At 40.6% G+C, this 22,305-nt stretch overlaps 3 protein-coding genes across 3 annotated transcripts; 2 read left to right on the top strand and 1 right to left on the bottom strand.

Annotated features, from left to right (window-relative positions):
* Nucleotides 1–960: 960 nt before the first annotated feature.
* Nucleotides 961–5,113, bottom strand: nxt2 (nuclear transport factor 2-like export factor 2). The gene is made up of 4 exons (XM_064328173.1): nt 4,949–5,113; nt 4,708–4,794; nt 2,178–2,322; nt 961–1,248 (listed from the first exon to the last, which is right to left on the bottom strand). The coding sequence occupies exons 1-4, from the start codon at nt 4,961–4,963 to the stop codon at nt 1,064–1,066; spliced, it is 432 nt and encodes a 143-aa protein (XP_064184243.1). The 5' UTR covers nt 4,964–5,113; the 3' UTR covers nt 961–1,063.
* Nucleotides 5,114–10,253: 5,140 nt separating this feature from the next.
* LOC135251947 (uncharacterized protein C21orf140-like) lies at nt 10,254–11,456 on the top strand. The gene is made up of 2 exons (XM_064329827.1): nt 10,254–10,852; nt 11,441–11,456. The coding sequence occupies exons 1-2, from the start codon at nt 10,254–10,256 to the stop codon at nt 11,454–11,456; spliced, it is 615 nt and encodes a 204-aa protein (XP_064185897.1).
* A 641-nt stretch (nt 11,457–12,097) lies between these two features.
* On the top strand, nt 12,098–21,234 carry xiap (X-linked inhibitor of apoptosis). Its single transcript, XM_064328175.1, has 7 exons — nt 12,098–12,256; nt 17,001–17,784; nt 18,148–18,247; nt 18,355–18,433; nt 18,797–18,836; nt 19,028–19,213; nt 20,294–21,234. Exons 2-7 carry the CDS (start codon nt 17,040–17,042, stop codon nt 20,485–20,487), a joined length of 1,344 nt encoding a protein of 447 aa, XP_064184245.1. The 5' UTR covers nt 12,098–12,256; nt 17,001–17,039; the 3' UTR covers nt 20,488–21,234.
* The last annotated feature ends 1,071 nt before the right edge of the window (nt 21,235–22,305 follow it).

Here is a 22,305-nt window from a genome sequence, read left to right on the forward strand (position 1 = left end):
GTTTGGCCAAGTGGGAATTTAAAGAAGCTCAGCTTTCTATCTAAAACATTTATCATAGTGACAACACAAGTTTACATCTGGGTACTGGAAGTAGCATGCACGTGAGGTTTATAGGCTCCATTTCGTACAATGAGGTATAGCATTACTGTTTGAACCATGTGTCTGATGTGAGATTGTGATCTTTGTAAAGATTACACCACCCCTAAAACAAGCCACACAGATTTCTCTGCAATGTGTTGCACATGTGAAAGCAAACCAAAATTGAGAGGCCTACAGATCAGTATAAAACTCTAAAACTACATTTTTTGAGTCTGTAGGAGTACACCTGATTTTCACTTAAAAATCTGATTATTAACAAGGTTACAGGGTTGTGATAAAATTCAGTTCTGTATTAAATATTGTACATGAACAAACCTTTGGCTAAATGTGAACATTTTCTAGTTATCTATATTTCCAACAGAGGTTGTTTCCTATCCTTGGATCAGGTTCTGTAATCAGCAAGTTTGTTAGCACAGTTCTAGTTTCAAGACATTCCAGTACCGCTACCTTGAATAGTTCTAATGTAACGTATATGACTTCACTGCAGACTTGAGCACTTATTTGGTGAATTTGATTATGTAATTATCTATATGAAGAAGTTTCTTGTCAAAGTGGAATACATCTGCTTTTTTTGTCCTCAGGGTTCAAAAAAAAAAACAAAAACAAATTCCTCAGTGAATTAATTTCTGCATAGCAGGTCATATTTCCAAATGTCACCATGTGAAGTATATGTGCTTATTTTGTTTTGCCAGCGTTTAGAAATACATGGATATTTATTCAATTCTGTGGGGCTTGTATAATGTGTAAGTACAGGGTGGTTACAAACCATTCCTGCCGGTCAGGTGTAAATAAAGTGTTTTTGTAATTATGTTTTGAACGTGTTGTGGCTTCTGTCAAAAGCATCTATGGACAATTCCACCATTTGCAAAGAAACTCACAAATATTTATTTACAGTGGTTCTACAATCGTCATACAAATTTAAAAGGTAGTTTTCAAGAAAAGAAAAAAAAAAAAAATTCTATCTTCAGTTGGCCCAGTCTTGGAATCGGAAACAGTCACTTGCTATCTTCCACACAGGTTGGTCGCTGGAGGGGGAGGCCTGGGCTGTAAGCAGGAAGTTCTGGTTGAAGTAGCGTTGTTTGTTTCCATCAAATTTTACTGAGCCAGCAGTAACAACCAGCAGGGTGGTCTGGCCTTGTGTCGCTTGTTCTGAAATGTAGGAAAGACTAATTTATCACAAGGTTTAACTTTTAGACTATCTAAGGCAAACCAATATCCTCTGGAAAAAGAATTCATAACCTTACCTATTTAATAACCTGTAGGTTAGACCTAATAAAAACGCAATACATTTTTGGAAACGTCTGGAAACAGCCAAACAAAATGTTGCCTATAAAGCTGATGTATATGGCTTGATGCATCCAATCAAATTTCCTTGGATTCACTTCCATCACAAAATGGTTCTTGGTGCATTTTGAAGAACATGCAATTACTCCAGGTAACTACCTTCTCGGCAGGTTTTACACGGCAATGTTCAAACAGACCTTTCAGACTCGAGATAAGCGCATTTTAGTTCCAAAATTGTGCTCCAAAGCAAATCAAGAATTGGGTTCTAAAACGATGTACCAGCAAAGAGGGGCTAGATAATGCTTGGGGTGAGTTTTGAGTGTGCATCCCATGGCTTGTTCAAAGTAGGAAATCACATTAAGACTGGTTTAAGTTAATTATTTTCCATAAAAAAATAATTAGAGTACAATACTTATGGAGTGATTCACATTTAAATTAACATTGTCGGCTTCACTATCAAGTTGCTGAGATTGTGGTTAAAATGAAAATAAAAAGCTGATATTCTGACATACAAAGTCTCCATAATTTAGGTCCACAAGCAGCAATATACATTGCACTGGTTCGCCCGTTACAGCCATTTGAGCATTCAAAATGTATGAACCTACTGAAAACAATACCAAATAGCCCGTGAACTCACTTATGCATAGGAAGTTCAATTTACAGTTTCATTTTAAAGTTTTACAAAAAAGTTTTTATTCTTTTAAAATATTTTTTTCAGCTTTAAGGTGAATATGGTGATATTCACCCATTCAAATCTTACACGTAAAATACATTTTTGCGCTTCATTTTCTTACCATGTACTGGCTGGCAATCAAGAGTGTGCACCTGGAATTCGCTGGACGGCAAGGATTCAAAGAATTCCCCGAGAGCATCTTGGCCAGAGATGGCGTTGCCATTCCATACTAGTGTAGCCTTGTCCAGGTAGAGCCTTGTCAAGTTCTAGAGAAGCATCCATACAATTCAAACAGCAAACTTAGTTATTCTAGCATTTTTTACCCTTAACCTTATACCCACCGAACACTTTATTAGGTACACCAGCTTGTTAACGCAAATAGCCTGCTCCTCCAAACAGCGAATCATGTGGCTGGCTGCAACTAAATATATAAAGCATGCCATGGTGAAGAAGTTGTGTAAGTTTATTGTTCAACCAAACATTAGAATGGGCAAGATGCATGACCTAAGTAACTTTGACCGTGGTATGATTGTTGGTGCCAGACATGGTGGTTCCAGCACATAGACTGCAGAGAAAAGACTTTCCACCAGCTTGTGAAAAGCGTTTTGAAACCATGAAAGTAAAGTTTGTGTCCCGCCATGTTGTACAAATTGGAGCAGAGGAAGGGAAAAGGAGGGACCCTTATATGGTAATTAAGTCTGGGCCCGGTCCAGGTCGTTCATGACATGCAGTGACACTGCAAATAACACAAACCGATTTACCCACAAAATATTAAGGTACTGTCCAAATGATTACATTACAGGCATTTAGCAGACGCTCTTATCCAGAGCGACTTACACAACTTTTACATAGCATTTTTTTTTTTTTTTTTACATTGTATCCATTTATACAGCTGGATATATACTGAAGCAATTTCGGTTAAGTACCTTGCTCAAGGGTACAACGGCAGTGTCCTACCTGGGAATCGAACCTACGACCTTTCGGTTACAAGCCCAGTTCCTTACCCACTGTGCTACACTCCGTCTCCGATACATTAACTTACCAAATTAGCACATGAGGAAAAAAATACCTATTGCAACTACATGTTCTGGTGGGATTGAATGATTGACTTTGTATTTTGACCGTATAGGTACCATTGACATACCCTGAAACGGGTAGATGAAAGAGCTATTCTGGAGCCAACTGCAATGGTGCTAGGGAGCAATGTCTCTCAACAAGACCAAGAAGTGAATTTAAAAAAGCAAAGCCCATTTTTTGGCCGCTTGTTCCAGCATCTCAGAAACAGCTGCCCTCCTAGTATTTTTATACACTAGTCTCTAGTGTTTACAGAAAATGGTGTGATAAACAAAAAACATCCTGTGAGTGGCAGTTGTGCAGCCGAAAACACCTTGTTTATGTGAGAGGTCAGGGGAGGATGGGCACACTTGTTCAAGCTAAGAGAAAGGCTGCAAATGCTCAAATAACATTTTTTTTTACAGCCGTGGTGAGCAGAAGGGAATCTCTGAACGACAAGTCAAACCTTGAAACGGATGGGCTACAGCAGAAGAATACTGTGCCGGGTTACCCTTCTGTCAGCTGAGAACAGGAAGATAAGGCTACAGCGGGCATGTGATTACCAAACTGGCCGAATGAAGATTGAAAACACGTCGCCTGATCTGACGAAATTCGATTTCTGCTTCGACACGCAGATAGTAGGGTCAGAATTTGGTGTAAACAGCGTGAATCCATGTCAATGGTGCAGGCTGGAGATGGCAGTGTAATGGTGTGGGGATGTTTTCTTAGCACATTAGGCTTCTTGAGACCAACTGAGCATCACTTGAATGACACATCATACCAAAGCATTGTTGCTGCCCATGTGCATCTCTTTATGGCCACAGTCTACCCTTTTTCAAATGGATACTTCAAAATGGATAATGTGCCATGTCACAAAGCACACATCTGAATCTAGTTCTACGAACATGACAGTGACTTCAGTTTACTCCAATGGCCCACACAGTACCCAGACCTCAATCCTTTGGGGTGAGGTGGAATAGGAGGTTCATGGCATAAATTTGTGACCAAAAATCTGCAAAGATTACATAATGCTCAAGTCAGCATGGACAAAAATTCCTAAAGGATGTTTCTGGCACCTTGTTGAATCTATACTGCAAAGAGTTCAGGCTGTTCTGGAACAAAAAGGGGGTCCTTCTCAGTACTCGATAGGTGTACCTAATAAAGTGGCTGGTGAGTGTATTTTAAAATAATGCTGCTTTGGCCAAAAGGCAGTTGCTTTGTCATTAACTCTTAATTTTCCACATAGCTTATGGTTTATTAGGATCCCACAAACTTCACTTGACAGTATATTACTTAGTCGATAAAAAGCATTAGCCCTTCTATAGAATCATTTGTCAAATACAGCATAGCACATTATAAAAAAACGAAATCATTTGATCTGACAGTCCTTGGATGTGAATATAAACATGTATTCTTCATGGTATTAATATTTATTTACATAATGTGGCCTCAATCGGGTAAATAGTACTTCAACTTTATATCTAAACTGCAGAAGAATCAACCTTTGGAACAGAAACAAGCAAACAAGCCAGGTCCCCAGCAGCGAGTTTGAGAGCTCCGGATCAAGGCTACAAAAAGGCGAATTCACTACCACTTACCCTCCTTTTCTTATCCATACAATCGTAGTAAATATTGACGAATTCTTCAGAGTACCTGCAGGACTGGTCAACATGAGTTCTGAAGTCCTGTGGATGAAAATGAAATGGAACAATTTGTCATTCACAGCTAGCTTTAGCAAACAGTATACAATGTAACTTAAGAAGTCATTCAGCTAGCACCTAGCAAGCAAGCTAACTTTAAGCGCCGACAAAAAAAGATAAAAATGTTCAAACAACGTACAACTGTTGAAGCCATCTATTCGTTAATCGACAATGATGATTACTGAGCGAACGATTCCTTAGTTCAGAATTGGCTTTACTGATCCCAGAAACACTCGCAGCATGCGCAATAGTCCCCCTACAATAAAGTTCCCACTGAAACATCTCAAAAAAGAACCGTTCCGATATAGCCACCCAACGATATGCGTTAGCTTTAAGCATAGACATGCATTTATGTCTATGGCTTTAAGCATCCAACACGCTGCTTATCTTGAGGACGTTGGGTAAGCTGCATACACTTATCCCGTCGTGCTTGATAATTTACAGTCCTGCCAAGTTTTCTTTTTTTTCATATATCCTGACTACCATGTAATACTAAATCAGACGATGATAAAACTTAAAATTGATTGATGAATTTGTTTAAAAAATGTTTTACCAAGAAAAGAAAAAAAAACACCGTCTTGTCTTCTTTAAAATGTTTGAGGTCACTGAGAGGGTAAAATACTGTTGGCCCTTCCAAACTATAGCATTCGTATTGCAATTGCTCCAAAAGTAGTGTAAGGCAGTTTACAGAAGTGTGCTCCTTGTCAGACTTCCAAAAGAAAACAGAGTGCTTACTGTGCTGACAGGGAGTCCGCAAGTGTGATAAAGAGACAGTGCTGAGTTGCAAAACATCCGATTGGATCAGCATTATGTAAAACCCAGGTTCTTCATAATACAGTGTAATCATGTTTTGTACTGTTGGAAAGACGATGTCATGGGGAACAAGTTGGTGTCTCAGCTACAAAGGTTAACCAAGTGTGAGATGCTTACAGAGATGACCCCAGTATTAATTATTTTCTCCATAAATTTTGTTCTGCCCTCCTTTTTGTGTTTTCCAATCAGTGCTTGCTTATGATTTATTGTGTCATTTCTGTAGGGGGCGTTCTTTCTCAATAGGTTGTACAGCTTTTGGCAAATTATGATAGTGGGTTTAAAGATACTGTAGAATCAGAGAACTATAACATCTTGTAACAGGAAGCGGGATTGTGATAAAGCAGGTCATTGATTTGCACCCCTAAGACGTTTTTTAAAATCAGATCTAGAGATTGCTACCTCAGCTTAAGCTGATTGAAAATATAAACAAAATGACAACACAAAATTCTAATTCCCAAACTTATTCTCACATGATTTTTTACTCTTAGCACACTAATGCGATGTCAAAACCATTGTTGTGAATACACGATTCAACTCATAATATTTTGTTTACACATTGTTTTCAGCTGAATAATTTGTTGCAGTTCTGCTAATCATTTTGGTGTACTTGCAAATACAATGTCACAAAATTCTGCTCAGTGCCAAAAATGTATGAAAGGAGACATAGGGGAAGTCCTTGCTAAGGCAAACATAATGGAACCTGTGAGAATACGTTTGCATGTGAAAATAAGATATTTGCACATGAAATGAGGAAGGTGTGCATGGCCATCAAAGTATGAAAAGAGCTCTCATGTATCAAATGACATCAAAGCCCCTTTTGTGGATCATGTTGTACACTATGGCTGGTCAAAAATTAAAACCAAATTTAAGCAAATCAATAGTTTCACCTATCACAGCATATTTTGGAGGGAAAACTAGCAAGTAACCTCATAGTATAGAGCTCTGTGGTGCTGCATTTTGTGCACTAATGTATGCATCCTGTACTATTGTGAATTTTACCCTATAAGACATTGTTGCACATGGAAAATCCCTTTTAGTATAAAAATCATAATATTGTAGCACAGAAAAAAATGTGCTTGTGATGCAGGATTGGGGGTGGCTGTAGCATCATGTGGTGAATAGACAGGTACACGAAAAGATAATAGGCTGATTGCTGTTTATTAGGCCCAGAACACTAATAGCCAAACTATTCATCAAATAGAAAGCACACCAAAACTGCCACAGTCCAAACAAAGTCAGAAAGTTCACCAAGAAAAATCCCAATCTCCAACTCTCAGCAGTTTCACCAGAAAACAGCCTTAGGACTTGGAGTAGGACGTTTTCATGAGGCCCAATGTTTAGGCAATGGGTAGGGGCTGAGCTAATTAAAACAAACTTCAGCTGCCACACTGGCTGTGTATAGGGCCGACGCTATCCACTAGAGGGCAGCATCCCACATCCCTTCCTGGCGCCCCAAACTGGAAAGTTTCGTCTGCTGGAACTGGAAAGTTCATTACCATTGTGAATATATGTAGGCCGCACTTATTTGGTTTATGGAAGATGCCTTGGATGATATAGGTGCTGGGGCCAAAGGAAATATTTTATGTCATATGGATAAAATATGACATAAAATGAGTGATTAGTAAATGGACAAAATTATGTTGATCAATAAACCTTTTGTGAGATTTAAGATGATCCTAGTCCAAAAACCCACTCTTGAACCCTCTGCTTCAAAACTATCACCTGATATCTCTTCTTGTCTTTCTGCCTGAATGTACTGTTTTCACCCAATCCATACTTTTCACATTCCAAATGACCTTCTAAACCCTCACCTGTCTACCTTCAGGGCTGCCTACTCAAGAGAGGTAGGCCTCCTTGCCATCAGTGAGGAGTACCTGTAGTCTTCAGTTCTTTGGTGTTCTCTGTCCTACTGCCAATGCACTGGCCTAAGCACACCTCAGTTTACCTGCAAGAAACCTCTAGCTGGACCGCAAATCATTGTCTGAAGCTCACCTTAGCTAAAAAAGGAGATGATATACACCTTCCCCTGCTTTTCCCCGGCCTTTTGATTACCCTGGATAAAGCCACAGTGTTAGCCTCTTCATGTGCCAAGAACCCTTGAGATGTAATCGACAACAAACAGTCACTATCTGAGAACAACATGGCAATATGTTAGGCATACAGACTATTCCGTAGCCCATCAGACCTCTGCAGCTCATCCAGAATGCTGCTTCTAATTAATATTATTATTTGATGAAAAAAGTTATCAAACACCCATAACACCCATGTAAAAAAGTAAGGACCCCCTTAAACTGAATAACTAGTTCCACCACCTTTAGCAGAAACAACTGCAACTAAATGCTTCCCATAATCTGTTCTCAGTCTTTCACATCGCTGTGGTGGAATTTAGCTCACTGACAGATGACCGGTCAGTCTTCTTAAGAATTTTATGGTACCGAGCAAAATTCATGGTTCCTTCAGTAATAGAATGCTGTCCAGGTCCTGAGGCAGCAAAGCATCCCCACACTATCAGACTACCACCACCATGTTTGGTTGTAGGTATGATGTCCTTACAGTGAAGTGCTGTACATCATTCCAAGAACATCGGGTGCTTTTTTTTTAGGAATGTGAGATGAGCATTGAGCATTCTTGTTTAGCAGTGGTTTTCACCTCACTACTGTTCCATGAATCCCATTTTTGCCATTCATAATTTTGTTTCTTTCTTATGGTTGAGTCATGAACACTGACCTTAGCTGCGGCTAGAGAGGTCTGCAGTTCTTTGGATGGTCTTCTGGGATCTTTTGTGGCCTTCTGGATGAGTCGTTGCTGCACCCTTGGAGAAATTTTGGCAGGCCAGCCACACCTGAGAAGTTTCACCACAATTCTCAGTGTTCCCCATTTAGAGATAATGGTTTTCACTTTGTTTTGGCAGAGTCCCGGAGCCTTAGAAATAGCTAACCCTTTACAAATATATATTTCAACAACTTTTTTCTCTTCTCTTCTGGAATTTCTTTTGATTGTGGCATAGTGTGCTTGTAGAAACTTTGTGGTGACTACTTCAATCTGATGGTAAGGTTCAATATGAGTGAGTTTAGATTTAAAACAGGGCAAGCTGCAATAAAGTCTTGCTGGGTTCAACCAGCTGAATCTAATTATTAATAAAAATTTGGTTAATTGGTTGATTGAGTAAATAATTGAGTAACACATTGTTGATATGTGTGTTCCATAACTATTTTCATTAAATTAATGACATGATTTTTTTAAAGGGTTTTGTGTTAACTCAGTTTCCCTGTGTCTAATATTATATTTTGTCTAAAACCATCCAGTGTGACAAATATGAAATAATAGAAGAAATCAGGAAGGGGGAAAATAGTTATAGCTGTGGAAGGATAAGCTTAGTTGTGGTTTTTATTTTCTGTTTACTAGTTGGTTTGTTCAGCGAACTTTACACATATTAATTACAAATAGATTTTCTTTGTCTTCTTGGTGATATTACACTAATATTTATGAGTGTAACAATAGCGTTTATTTCCACTTTTGCAAGCCATTGCAGAAAAGTGAAAAAGTAATGTAATGAAAATACAAGCTTTAGATTTGACACAATCTTTTAAGAGAAAATTACTTAATTTTGCCAGACAGATGCAAGATATTCGTATGTCAGGATTAACATTTTAAAAAGCAGTAATTATTTCGGTAAATTTCTTTGCAAATTTATGAAAATTATAACATTTTGCAAGTATAGATTTATTTTGAGTTCTCAGAATGAAGAGCATTGATTTTAAAAAAAACACTTTTTATAGATTCAGCGAAACCGGAATAGGAACTGGGAATTATATAATATGAACCTCTACCGAAAACCTGTACTGTTGATGTGGGTTATACAACCCTAAACACGTATGCTTTCAACCCACAGAGGAAGTACCCATGGGGGCGATTTTAGGAATTGAGAGAGGCTTTGAGTACCAAAGGGGAAATACTTAACATGTATGTATCTGTTAGTGGATAAATGTTTGAACATTTCCCATTTTTTAAAATTTCCCAGCAGCCAGAGCATGTCTTGTTTCAATTTCAACTACACAGATATGATAATCAATATCCATACATTAAAAAAGTCATATGTAATATGATAAGAGATATTACAATTATAGTGTGTATTAAGAGTTATCTTAAATGCTTCAGATAGTGCAGGTAATAATATGATTTGACAAGGTGATGATAAAGTAAATCAGTGTTGATGAGTTCATCTTGAAATTGCTATTGCTATGCTACTGAGGCACAGCAGAAACCAAGCAGATTAATCACAATGGTGAACACTTAAAGAATTTTTGAAACACTGAATGAAGTACAATAATCTTTTATTTCTTATGAGGAGCTATAAAGTTATCCTGACGTACAAACAAATGAATCAATATGGTGAACATTTACTGCAAAACGTTTTAAAAATAAGTGCACATTCAACATTGAATGAGGAACCATACACATCATGTTCTATGCCATCTATGTGAGTACCAGAATCACTTATGATGTCACTACATTGATTGTAAGGTCATAGGACTACATTTAATAAAGTAAGTCAATATAAGAGCATTCTTTTGTCATTTTCACCAGTCTTAAAAAAACATACCTACAACATACCAATATGAAATATCATTATGAACATACCATTGAAGCTGAGACATTTTCTGAAACTAATAACACACAGAAGAATTAAAAATGGCAGTGAATACACATACTACATCAAGGAGATCCGGAAATTACAGAAAGAAGGGTTCTATCGAGTTGACCTAGGAGAAACAAAAATTCCTGAAGGCCTAATTACAGGAGATATTTCTTCAATGGTAGATGCTCAAAGACACAGACCATCATGGACAATCATACATGCAGGAGGTGCTCGAGGATGGGTTCCATGGAATTACAAGCTATTTTTCCACGAGGAGCAGATAAAATACCAGCCTTCTGGAGACAATTTTCATGAGCTATGTTCCAACCTGAGAGACAGCTATGGGAAATGCTTGATCGTGACCAATGCACAAAGCTGGAAGGCATCTGACTGCAGTGACTCTAATGCTTCCAGTGCTTTCCACCACCAACCCTCATCACCCACCGAGCTGCTATCCATGGTGTGCCGCTCAGATGTTGCTCAGGACTATGGCCATGAGCTTCTACAGCTCCCAGTCCAATGTGCACATCTCAGCCCACTCACCAATGCCTGGTGGACAGTCAAATGGTTCATTTCCAACAACAGGGAGAGGTATAGTGAAGAAGTGCATAACAGAGGCACGTTTCACAAACACATATTCTACATAGACCTGATAGAGGATTCATTGAAAAGCGTGACAAAGAGGAAATGGAAAGACGCAGTGTCCAGAGTGCGGAAGACTGAAGACTATTACCTGAAAGAAAACGTATAATGTCAGCAATGAAAAACGTTAATTTTATTTGCCTCATGGTGCAATGAACCCATTAAACTATTTATTTGAAGGAATACAAGCAGAAATGTATTTATTTATATAGATTGTTAGACTTGTTCATGTAACAATAAGCTGACACAATTTTGCAATTACAGCAATTTATTACTTCTGCATTTTGGTACAAGTTTTTGTAAAGCTTGGTCATTTGCCTACAGCTATAGAAGCATGTACTCTTTCATCCAGATTTTAAAGGAGCAACAAATGAAGGTAGCTAGACACACATCATCTTGAAAACAGTACTGTCCGTAAAGGATGGCTTAAAAGCCTCTGCCAGATCCAGTAAAAGTTCATTTATGACATCTGATTTAAATTGCTTTGTGAAAGTTAGTTTTATGACATGTTTTGTAAAGGTTTTGGGCCCTCTACAGGGAGGGGAAAGATTGAGCCCCATTGAATAACTATTCAAAGCAAGGCCATGCAGGACAACATTTGTGGCTCGGGAGGCATGGCAGGGAATAGGGAGGGATGAGGATGAGGTTCAAATTAATAATGAAGAGGTCCAAAGAAGATGATATGGTCCAGAAAGTGTGTAGAGTAATTTAAACATGTAACCCAGATAGCAAATTACCCCCGGGCTGGATCTGGGCCAAAATCGGCACTGTCTGTCAAGCTGTTTGTCCAAAAACCATAACCTCACACATGAATTGAGCATACACCAGATTGTGTCAATATCTCACTGATTCCATCTTTTTGTTAAAACTAGGTAACAAAACCAGTCAAAAAATATGACACGGTCATTCTCAAAGCAATTGTTGAATAAAGTTGAGGGTTAATTAACGTCGGTACCATTGTTGCTGGATATATAGGCTATAGGACAATCCAAATCTAGTGCTGTGTACAGTCTCGTTTTAATTTTTCTGTACAACTTTTAGGAAACATTTACGGCCTTACCATATAACAAGAATAGCGGCATCTTAGATCAGGTATCGATTTTTGATTAAGTTTCAACTTTAATTCAAGTAAAATGACAGCACGCGTGTAAGGTATTCCCCCTATTTTAAGAATGGTAACCACAACGGTTCCGTAATGGGAATCAACGATACCTGCGTCACTTCCCTGTCCGCTCCACCCACTGCTTTATATCTTGTACTACGACTGACTTTTTGTCGCGGCCTGTGTGTTATTACACTGTCACCAAACCCGAAGCAAGGACGCAAAGCAATTGTGTGTACAAGCTGTTGAAGGTATGTAACCAAATTAGTGACATAGGAACGTTCGTTATGGTTGTATTTTCAGTGACATTGCTTTGTCGCCACAACGCAGTCTAAACGAAACTGAACTGAACACGTTGTTGGCTGGCTAGTTGCTATGTTGGATAATTAGTTGTAAAGCGAGAATGAGTAGCTAGTGTGAGCTACAACTTTAGTTTATGCGTTACGCAATACTGCTTGCTATATTGTATTCTCATTGTAGCGTTTTCCTGCGACCTATATAGATGGTTAATGTTTCGGGTTCGTGATCTCCTGAGCTGTCAGTCAGTTTGTTTTAGCTACCATTATGTGTAACCAGTATTTGCCATCGGTGTGTTGTCGTGCATTCCTGCCTTCCTGGAGTTGCGTTTTTAACAATCCAAAATGTATGCTAGTTTAGCTAGAATTTTCTTTGCAAGAACGCTTTCAGATTACACGCGAAAGGCAAAATCAACGTAACACCCGTAGAAGTTAGCCTGTACCTAATCTAGCAAATGCTAACCGTCAAACGCTCCGTCGCGAATAAAATATCTCTGCATGAATGCATTTCAGGCCCAGCTACGCCTATAAGTTGTACCTACACCTTTATCTTCAGAAGTCGCAGTGTTCACTGAGCAGAAAGTGACACCCGAGTATTACCTTCGTAAGAATGAAGGCTGCTTATAATGCATCGTACTGTGAAAGGTGTCGACATTAAGACTAGCTACGTAAACTACTGTATAAAATGTTTTAATTCCAATCATGCTTTCACCGGGCAGGAATGGCCGCAGTTGCATTGACATAGGCATTCTTCACATTGTCTTTAACTTCCTTGAGTGTTCACCGCTGCCATAATTCTATGGAAGTTACATCGTCCTAGGCATTCTTCAAATTTTTTTGACTTTCTTGAGTGTTCACCGCTGCCATAATTCTATGGAAGTTACATCGTCCTAGGCATTCTTCACATTGTCTTTAACTTTCTTGAGTGTTCACCGCTGCCATAATTCTATGGAAGTTACATCGTCCTATCTAATCATGTTCACATTCGTCTAATCATTCCACTAGACAGCACTGAGCCTTTCCCCTAAAAATTGTCTTGCGTTGTACGACCTCATTGACTTCTGTTGAAATCTCGTGTTTCTGACAGTAGAGTAGCGCTATCTAACGTGACATATCTCACGTGTTTGTCACATTTTTCAAATATGCATTAATCATAGGGGAGTGGTGGTGAAGTAAGATGGTGTATTAAACAGAGACTGTATAAAAATACGTATTAAACTGCATCATTTTTCCTCCGCATGCTGTCATTTCATGTCTCTGGGCACTACGTTAACATTTTTGAGCTACTTTGTACAGTGAGCTGAATTTACTGTTTATTTTGGTTTATTTGTGACCTTGGAGTTGTCTAGTAAATTTGAGGTACAAACTCATTAAATTGCCTCTCATTTCATTTGAATTAAAGTTGCCTCCAGCGATTGAAACTTAATCTAAGACAGCTGTTCTGGCTGCTGTATAGCCTATTAAAAGTGGGTGGTTGAGTACCATGTAGCCTATGTTATAAGTTTATAAGTAGTGGCTGTTGTTGCACTGTAAGCTGTGTTGAAATGTAGGTAAATGTGTGAATACCCTCTTATAATCAGTATACCCAAAACATTAAAAAGTGCCATGTTAATTTTCTTTAGTTTCAAATGCATGTTGACTGGGTTCAGTATCAGACAACTGTGGAATTGAGTTTATATTCCCATATTGATTACATTTCAAACTGTATAAGGAAACTGAACAATGTGAACTGTGTTTTTTTATGCTTAATGAAACCTTCCTCAGAAAGTCTGCTACACTTGCCTTTTCTAACAGGGAATTTTTGTGGTCGGTTCCATTTCATTCATCAGCACTGATGTAGTTCAGTGGTCGTGCATGTTCAGTTTCTAAGTCTTCATCCATTCATATCCTACCAGCAATTACGGTTCAATTCAACTGCAATCAAACACCAAAATGTAGTGTAATGTATACTCAACTACAGTTGAGTTGTCAGGGAATAGCCATTCTACCCATAAGCCTGTGGGTCTGAAGCCTGGAAATTAAAGTTTTATCCTTGTGCAAGGGACCAAGTTTTATAATATTCCCTCCAGTCACAAGTGGATGTTCCAGCGCACAAAGGCTTGATATCCCCTTCCTAAATATGGGAGTTAAATTTTCATTTGACTTTATGTTCTTTTCCACCCTACTCCCTTGGCCAAGTTTGATTGGTTAAAAGAAAAACCATATGAATTGATATATTATACATATTTCCATATTTCAGAGTCTACTAGTAGTAATGTACAAACCAAAGATATATTGGTACGCTTGGGAGATTCTGAAATATGTACATCAAATTTGTGGTTATGCCATTTTTCTGTTTAACCAACGGTGCCCTGCTGGAGGATACCAACAGAAGTGTCATAGTCCACTTGAGGGTGCCATTTTTAGGTAATAATATACTTGGATTGTTGATTCCAAGGAGATTGTTGTAAGGAAATCAATTTCATTGATCTTCTTGAATGACAAACAGCATTAGCTGGCCACATGTCAGACTTGTTTTCTGGAAAGAACGGCAGCTGTGAAATGACCAGAAAATGAAGCAGAGGTATTTTAAGTACATTTACATAAGTTTGATGGCTGGAAAGCTTCCTGAAAATGGGTGCAGTTGATCCTGTCACGTAAGGATTTTTACACACTACCTCAAAAATGGATTCAGACTACCAAAAAAAATGAGAAAAGGATATATGTAAATATTCATACTTTTGAATTCAATGCTAAATAGCTATTTATTGCAACATAAGCTAAAATAAGTGGATATGCTTGTTATGCAAGCTGCGTTAACTTGATGCCAATATTTTATGTTTCCCATAGACTAGCAAGCCATATTGCTTTAATCATAATATTTACATTGCCTTCAGGACCAGGCTCACTCCAGTGTCCAGTATCCTTTTGTTTGCGTTGCCAGGTGAAGCCACACTCAGCCGTGGGTCGGCAGCCCTGCTGGCACATGGTTACTCCTCACCGAACTGTGGGTGAGAGACCAGGGGAAAAGGAAACTGCAGTGGTGTGAGGGGAATTACGCACTGCATTCCCTTTTCCACTGTGGGGAACCACCACTAACCTTTCCACTGTGGGGAACCACCACTAACCTTGAATTAGGCTATGCTCTGTGAAAACTGGGTTTCCTGAAAACGAAGCCCTTACATTGAATTCTCTGTAAATTCAAGAAGATTTTTTTTTTCTTTCTGTGTGGTCACTTGATTCATAACCACCTTGAAATTTGGGGAATTTTTTTTCTGTTTTGTGGGTGGTAGTAGTTGAAATTGAAAATGAAATTGCACGTGTATACGATACCTACATAAATGTGCTCGCTGTATGCACCCTGTGCTGCAGAGTTTAGGAGCCTTTGACTGTGTGTCGTCATTGCGCAATCCATGCCCTTGACCTTCCAACGAGGCCTAACTTAATCCTGTCCTTGAAGGCCTTTGATGGTAATAGAAAGTAAAGTGGTTTCTGTTGTCCTCCACGTGGTGTTTTGGGTGCAGAAGTACCCCCACCTCCCAAAGCAATATTTTCCCATTTGGCAGGATTTTAGAGGTTCCTGAGATTATGTACACTGTATTTACTGGTGACTGATACAAAGGCTAATGCAAAATAATTGTCATTTAAATTTAGACATTTAATAGACACATTAAGAATGCTAAACGTGTATTTATTAGAGTTGAAACAAGTGTGAAATATATAATTATTAACCTCCTTCCCCCCTAACGCCAAAGAGATTATTCTTTTTCTGTGGTGAATGAATTTGTGCAAGAGTTAGCCAACACTGTGGGCAGTGAATGGGTTAGCTGATCACCCGCACCCTTTATGTTGTGTCAAAGGGCTGGTGTGTGTGTAAAGGTGTTTGATGTTTCGACTGGCTGCTAAACAGCGGAGCGCATACTCGCAACGGAGCCAACACCTACATCCTAGTCTTCCCAGTCTTTTGTGTACAGCAGCATGGCCAATCCTCTTTGCTTGCATCACGAGCAGGAATTATGTAACACCCTCTCGCTCCCCTTTCGCAAATACGCTGAGTATGTGCGGATCGACGGGAAAAGCTTATGTGAAAAGAGACCGCGATCAGCAATTAAGAGACCCGAGCTTTCAAATGCCAAGTTGAAAGAATCGGCTCCATTCCGCTTTGTGTAGCAGGGGTCTTGCTTTGACGGTAACCCACGCGAGATGAAAAGAACGGCCGTCCATTGTTTGCCTCTGCCGAGCTGAAATGACAGCCAATCCGGAGCAGAGATCGGAATGTTCTCTCCGCCCATCACATGCTGCAGGCGCGGCTTACATGTGACTGCAATTTGGAATGACTCTTAAAGGAACAGTAGCCCCAAATCATGATCGGCGAGAGTGCGCAGGTGGCCTGCTGTGCTGTTGAAACTTTAAGGGCTGTCGTGGCCATTTCGACCAAATATTATAATGCTGGTAAATTAAAAGTTCTGACATGTCTCCATTATTCCTCTTCTCAGAATTTGAAATGAAACCCCCTTTAGCAGTTTACTTCTGTATGGATATGACACGATGGCTGTTTTGTATACCAATCAGAAGGTTAAATTGTCTTGCCCTTATAAGTATATACACTACAGGTTCCATTGCGTTCATACATGAAATGTGTACTGTGGTCATTTATTTATTTTTTCTGTTTGTGACATAACAAGACATTTTCTATGTCTTTGTCTTTCTTGCATTTCAGGCCTGAAATCTACTTGGTCCTTGTCATTCTCCTTGTCTTATGATGGCTAGTTCTGAGCACTACAGCGACCTGGAGTCGGACCACTGTGCAGACTGGTCCGGGATGGACGCCCGGCTGCGATCCTTCCGCGACTTCCCCCAGCAGGTGTCGGCGGAGAGGCTGGCGAGGGCGGGGTTCTACTTCACGGGCGACGCGGACCGCGTGCGCTGCTTCAGCTGCCGGCAGACAGTGGAGAACTGGCGCACCGAGGATGTGCCCGCCGAGCGGCACCAGCAGGCCTCGCCCGCCTGCAAGTACCTGAGCTGCACCCACCGCCTCGGCCCCATCCCCCCGGTCAACGGCGCCGCCTACGACGAGGAGGCCGAGGACATGGAGTACCGCCTGCGCACGGGCGAGGTGGTGGACGAGTCCACGTATCCGCTGGCGCCCCACATGCGCAGCGAGGACGCGCGCCTGCGCAGCTTCGCCGCCTGGCCCCCCGGGGCCCCCGTGCAGCCGCGGGCGCTGGCCCAGGCCGGGCTGTACTACCTGGGGGCGAGGGACCGTGTCCAGTGCTTCTGTTGCGGGGGCATGCTGGCCGACTGGGAGCCCGGCGACGAGGCCTGGACAGAACACGAGAGGCTCTTCCCCAACTGCTTCTTCATCCTGGGCCACGACGTGGGGAACGAGCCCTCCGAGCGGGAAGCCTCCATGGAGTCCTTCGAGGACCGCCTCCAGAGCTTCAGCGGCGTGTCGCACCCCGTGGACCCCGAGAGGCTGGCCAGGGCGGGCTTCTACAGCATGGGTAGGCCGCCGACGTTACAGCCTAGTTGTTGTCAGGAGAAGGCGAGCGTGTGCACACTTGTTTTGGACTAGGTGTTCTGCCAAGTGCAGTTCAACAGCCAGGGTTGTGTACTGCACTCAAAGCTGGAGAGAGCAGTTGAGACAAGAGCTGAAACATAACTAACATCAATAGAAGTAACCCAGGAATCAAAATGGCTTCCTTCTTTCACCGTGCCGACAATGGTACAATTCGGTTTTGAACAGGGCGGCGTATGTCTTTCTGCCGTAGCTGCACTTGAGCATGGCTGCGGGGAAGGCAAAAGAGAAATGTGGGCGTGGTCACTGGGACTAATGAGTGACAGGCGATTGTTCTGTGTCGCTGCAGGTGTGTCGGACCGTGTGAGGTGCTTCAAGTGTGGAGGGGGCCTGAAAGACTGGCAGCCTGAGGAAGACCCTTGGGAAGAGCATGCCAAGGAATACCCAGGGTAACTGCCAATATCCCTGGACCCACTACTGCATACAACATGCATCACGCATTTAAACCTGAAAGGCTTATGTGTCTTAACCTCTCTTCTGTGTCAATGTAAAACAGATGCAGATTTGTGGTGGAGGAGAAAGGCCAGGAGTTTGTGAACAGTGTCCAGCTGCGAAACCCCCGACGGGGCTCCCCGGTAACAATCCACACGCACCTGCCACTTCCACAGCAAACCTTTTAACACTTTCCAAAGTCCAGCCACCACTTACTCACCTAATGTTTTATTAATGTCATCAAAATGCATCGCGCATTAATGCAATGCATTAAGAATATGAAAAGAGCACTGTCAATTAAACTCATTTCATTACATTTTTATGCTCGTTTTATTTTCAAAATCTCCCATGAACATAATGTATTACACCAGTGTAGAGACGCTTTGCCACTCTCACAAAAGTTAATATGGAAGTGAAATAATGTTTCAAACATGTGGAGGTGATTGTAAAATGTATTGTCGTGGACTGACATCTCAGGTGACTAAAGAACAACCTTTATTTTGCAGACTGTGTCCCACCAGAATGGGTTTTCGCGACACGAAACGGGTGAATATTTTCTTCTTCATTGAAAATCCAAAAAACGCATAACTGCAATTAATCTTCATCCCTGAATTGAAATGCAAAGCCCCAGATTTTGGTGCCTGCGTTGGTTTGTATATAGATGGGCTGTGATGCAGTCTGATGGTTCTCTGTAGAGCAGTTGTAGGCTAATAGGGCTCCCCCACCCCCCCACTCAGAGCACAACGTCATGCAGTCGGTGATCGCCCAGCGGGCGGTGGACATGGGTCTGGACCCCGCCAAGGTGGAGATGACCATCCTGGAGAAGATCCGCCGGACGGGCGAGGGCTACGCCGTGGCGGACGTGCTGGTGGAGGACGTCCTCGCCATGGAGACCGATGTGGAGCAGTCGCAGCAAAACGATGGTACGTTTGCTCGCGGTGCCTCTTTCTCATTCCAGTGTGTGAGAGCGCCCCGGGGACAGTTCAGTCATGTGCTCCACACATGTGCTTGTCTTCTCACGTTGATTATAATGACCTGCACAAAGACCGCTAGTAGATTAGAGGCAAATAAATGCTTAAAAATCAGTTTGAGATTTGTAACTTTTATTTAAAATGTCATGCTTGTCACGCATATAGAACAATCTAACATTAGTTTTAGGGTAGTTATAAATATGAGAATGCAAAAAAAGTTATATTAATTTAGTTTTAGTGCAGGTTTTGATATGATTTGACTGTTTTTGTGTGCAGTGAAGGATATTTGAGAATTCCTTTTGGCTTTATAATGGCTGTTGGCTTTATAATGGCTTATAAAGCAAGAAAATACACTTAAATGCATTTACATGTTAGGCCCCAGAGGTTGTACATGTGTATATTACTTCAGAAAAATGTTTAATCTTTTCAGTTTAAACTATTTTCTATGGCGTGTGTAAGAAAAGAAGTACTGGCACAATATGAAAACTGATATTTGTTAATTATTGTAAACACTGTTATATTAATCTTTTGATAGATAGAATAAAATAGATAAAATAAAAATTTCACTAAAAGTGAAATATGCCTTGAAGTCTTACAAATATTTTTCATAACAAATTTTAATCTGACATCCCCCCTAGTGGACAATAAGGATACTTCAGATAAGCAATCCAAAACTGGTTAAACTTGCTCTACTTTGGGAACATGGAGCATACCATTTACCTGATATTTATTTATGCATTTATATATGTTCATGAATGTTTAAAGTTTTTTGTTAAATGTCAGTGTGTATTGTATGAAAAGTGAGGTGAATTTTTGTAACACTGTGTTCAGGTTCCCTTTGTTTTTTTTCTTTTCTTATTACAACCTGCAACTAAATTATAAGAGGCTTGTTTCCACATTCAACACCTTGAACACCTGGCCACATATTTACAAGGCCAGTGTGTGAGGTCAATGGTTTGTCAGCAGATAACCACCGATGCCTGAAGTAAACGGTCAGTGACATCTGTTTGCTCGCTGTTTCCTGTGTGTCAGATGAAGACCCCCTGGAGAAGTTACGGAAGCTGCAGATGGAAAAACAGTGCAAGGTGTGCATGGACAAGGACATTGCCATTGTCTTCATCCCCTGCGGACATCTGGTCACCTGCGAGAGATGCTCTGTGCCCCTCAAGAAGTGCCCCATCTGCTGTGGTGCCATAACTCAGAAAATAAAGACCTACATATCCTGAACTCGCTCGCCCAGTTCCCTGCTGTGGGGCTGAGAGCCTGACATTGAATTAAGATTGCTTTCCAGACAAGTTTGTATAAACCTTTGTTTTGGTACTACTGGTGTAAGAGAATCAGGAAATATAATTAAGGTCTATTAATTTTTCAAGCTCAGAATCACTGTAAATAAACAAACATTGAAATCTCTGATATATGTCATTACGATTTCAGCACAGAGCTCTACCAGGATTATGCTTTCTATATCCCCCTTGTCATACTTATACAAGGTATCCATGACTCTAATGCGCTCAATTTTGCTTTACAGCATCTTACTGGAACGCTGCTATTGAACTAGTAACAGGGAACATATTATTTTTTTGGACCATGTTGTAAATAACATTAGAAATGAGGTGTAATTATGTGAGATGCTTTCTGTATTTATTTATGTCCAAATCAAGCATAATGCTGAATAATATTTTTGATATATTTCAAATTTAACTTTGATTCATAGACTATACATCACACTGTTGTCTGTTAAATTCATCTTGTGTGGCTGTTTTGTGTGCATATTGGTTTTGTAGATGTGGCCTTTGCTTTGTGTTAATTATCGCTTTAAATTTAAGGTAACTATATACAGTTTTACATAGTTCACTTAGAGCAATCGATTTTAATGGTTGAAGGTGAAGGTTTAAAGTGATCAATTTTCTCAGCTTTCTGGCATGAGGACATCTGTTTATTAAGGCAAAAATAAATGAGTCGCATAAACCTTTGACAGCTCATTTGTTGTTGTTTTTTTGTATGGACCCTGTCTTTCTGACGAGCTGCTCCCTTCTGTAGACTGGAACACGGTCTTAAGTATGTGGCCAGGAACTGCACTACTGTTTGTGGGAGCCATTATTGTGTGAGGTTCTTATGCATGTGTGACCTCACTGCTTTCAAATCAACAGCCATCAGCTGTTTCCGCTTGTTCTGTTGCTGCCTCCAGATGGACGGATTCAATCAAACTGGAGTGGATAAGTGGTGTTTTGCAACACCATACCAGGCTGGATACTTTGTAAATACTTTCTTCTTCTAGTTAATTAAAATGGGTATTCATTCAGTTCTCAGATCTCCCAAGGACAAAATTGTGTAACCGAATCGGCTACCTTTACCACTGAGAAACCATTACAGAAAAAACGGCTTGCTAATATGCGTAAAGATTGTCCGATTTTTCAAGGTTGCTACCTGAATAACATTGCCTTACCACCCACCAGAGACGGGAGCAGTCTGCTTTGCATAAACACACAACACATTTTAGTCTTGCAGTCACTCACACTCTAGTATATTTAACTGTTGCATTGATTTCTAGACTTGTACACTGCCGTAGCCATATTTTGACCACTTACTATCCAACTCAGGCAGCACGGAGGTGTACTGGACAGATGTCTCACTGCTGTGTCACAGCAAGAAGGGCCCAGGTTTGAATCCCGACAGGCCTTTATGGGTGGCGTTTGCATGTTCTGTCCGTGTGGGTTTCATATACAGTAAGTGGCCCATTTTCCTTGTACAGTCAAAAGACATGCAGGTTAGGCTAATTGGAGACTCAAAATTTCCCGTAGGTATGAGCTTGTGAGTGAATGTGCGCAATGGACTGGCGAGCTGTCCAGAGTGTATTCGTGCCTCTAGGGGGGATAGGCTTCAGCCCCTCTGTGATCCTGGCTAGGAAAATTTGGGTCAGGGAAACCACTGAAGTCCTATCTCTTACATACTTTTTGTTACAATGTTTGTATGGGAGTGCCTAAAGTGAATAAGGCCTTTGCCCTTGGGAATACACATCATCTACATCTGACTACGAATGAACA

The sequence above is a fragment of the Anguilla rostrata genome, chromosome 3 (assembly GCF_018555375.3).
Source record: "Anguilla rostrata isolate EN2019 chromosome 3, ASM1855537v3, whole genome shotgun sequence".
Lineage (NCBI taxonomy): Eukaryota > Metazoa > Chordata > Actinopteri > Anguilliformes > Anguillidae > Anguilla > Anguilla rostrata.

Excerpts from the sequence above, each read along its gene's own strand:
- LOC135251947 (XM_064329827.1), top strand. The coding sequence starts at position 10,254 with ATGAACATACCATTGAAGCTGAGACATTTTCTGAAACTAATAACACAC.
- xiap (XM_064328175.1), top strand. The coding sequence starts at position 17,040 with ATGATGGCTAGTTCTGAGCACTACAGCGACCTGGAGTCGGACCACTGT. Across the intron at positions 18,837-19,027 it reads GTTTTCGCGACACGAAACGG|AGCACAACGTCATGCAGTCG; the intron begins GTGAATATTTTC and ends CCCCCCACTCAG. Across the intron at positions 19,214-20,293 it reads GCAGTCGCAGCAAAACGATG|ATGAAGACCCCCTGGAGAAG; the intron begins GTACGTTTGCTC and ends CCTGTGTGTCAG.
- nxt2 (XM_064328173.1), bottom strand. Across the intron at positions 2,323-4,707 it reads GTATGGATAAGAAAAGGAGG|AACTTGACAAGGCTCTACCT; the intron begins GTAAGTGGTAGT and ends ATGCTTCTCTAG. Across the intron at positions 1,249-2,177 it reads TGATTGCCAGCCAGTACATG|AACAAGCGACACAAGGCCAG; the intron begins GTAAGAAAATGA and ends CCTACATTTCAG.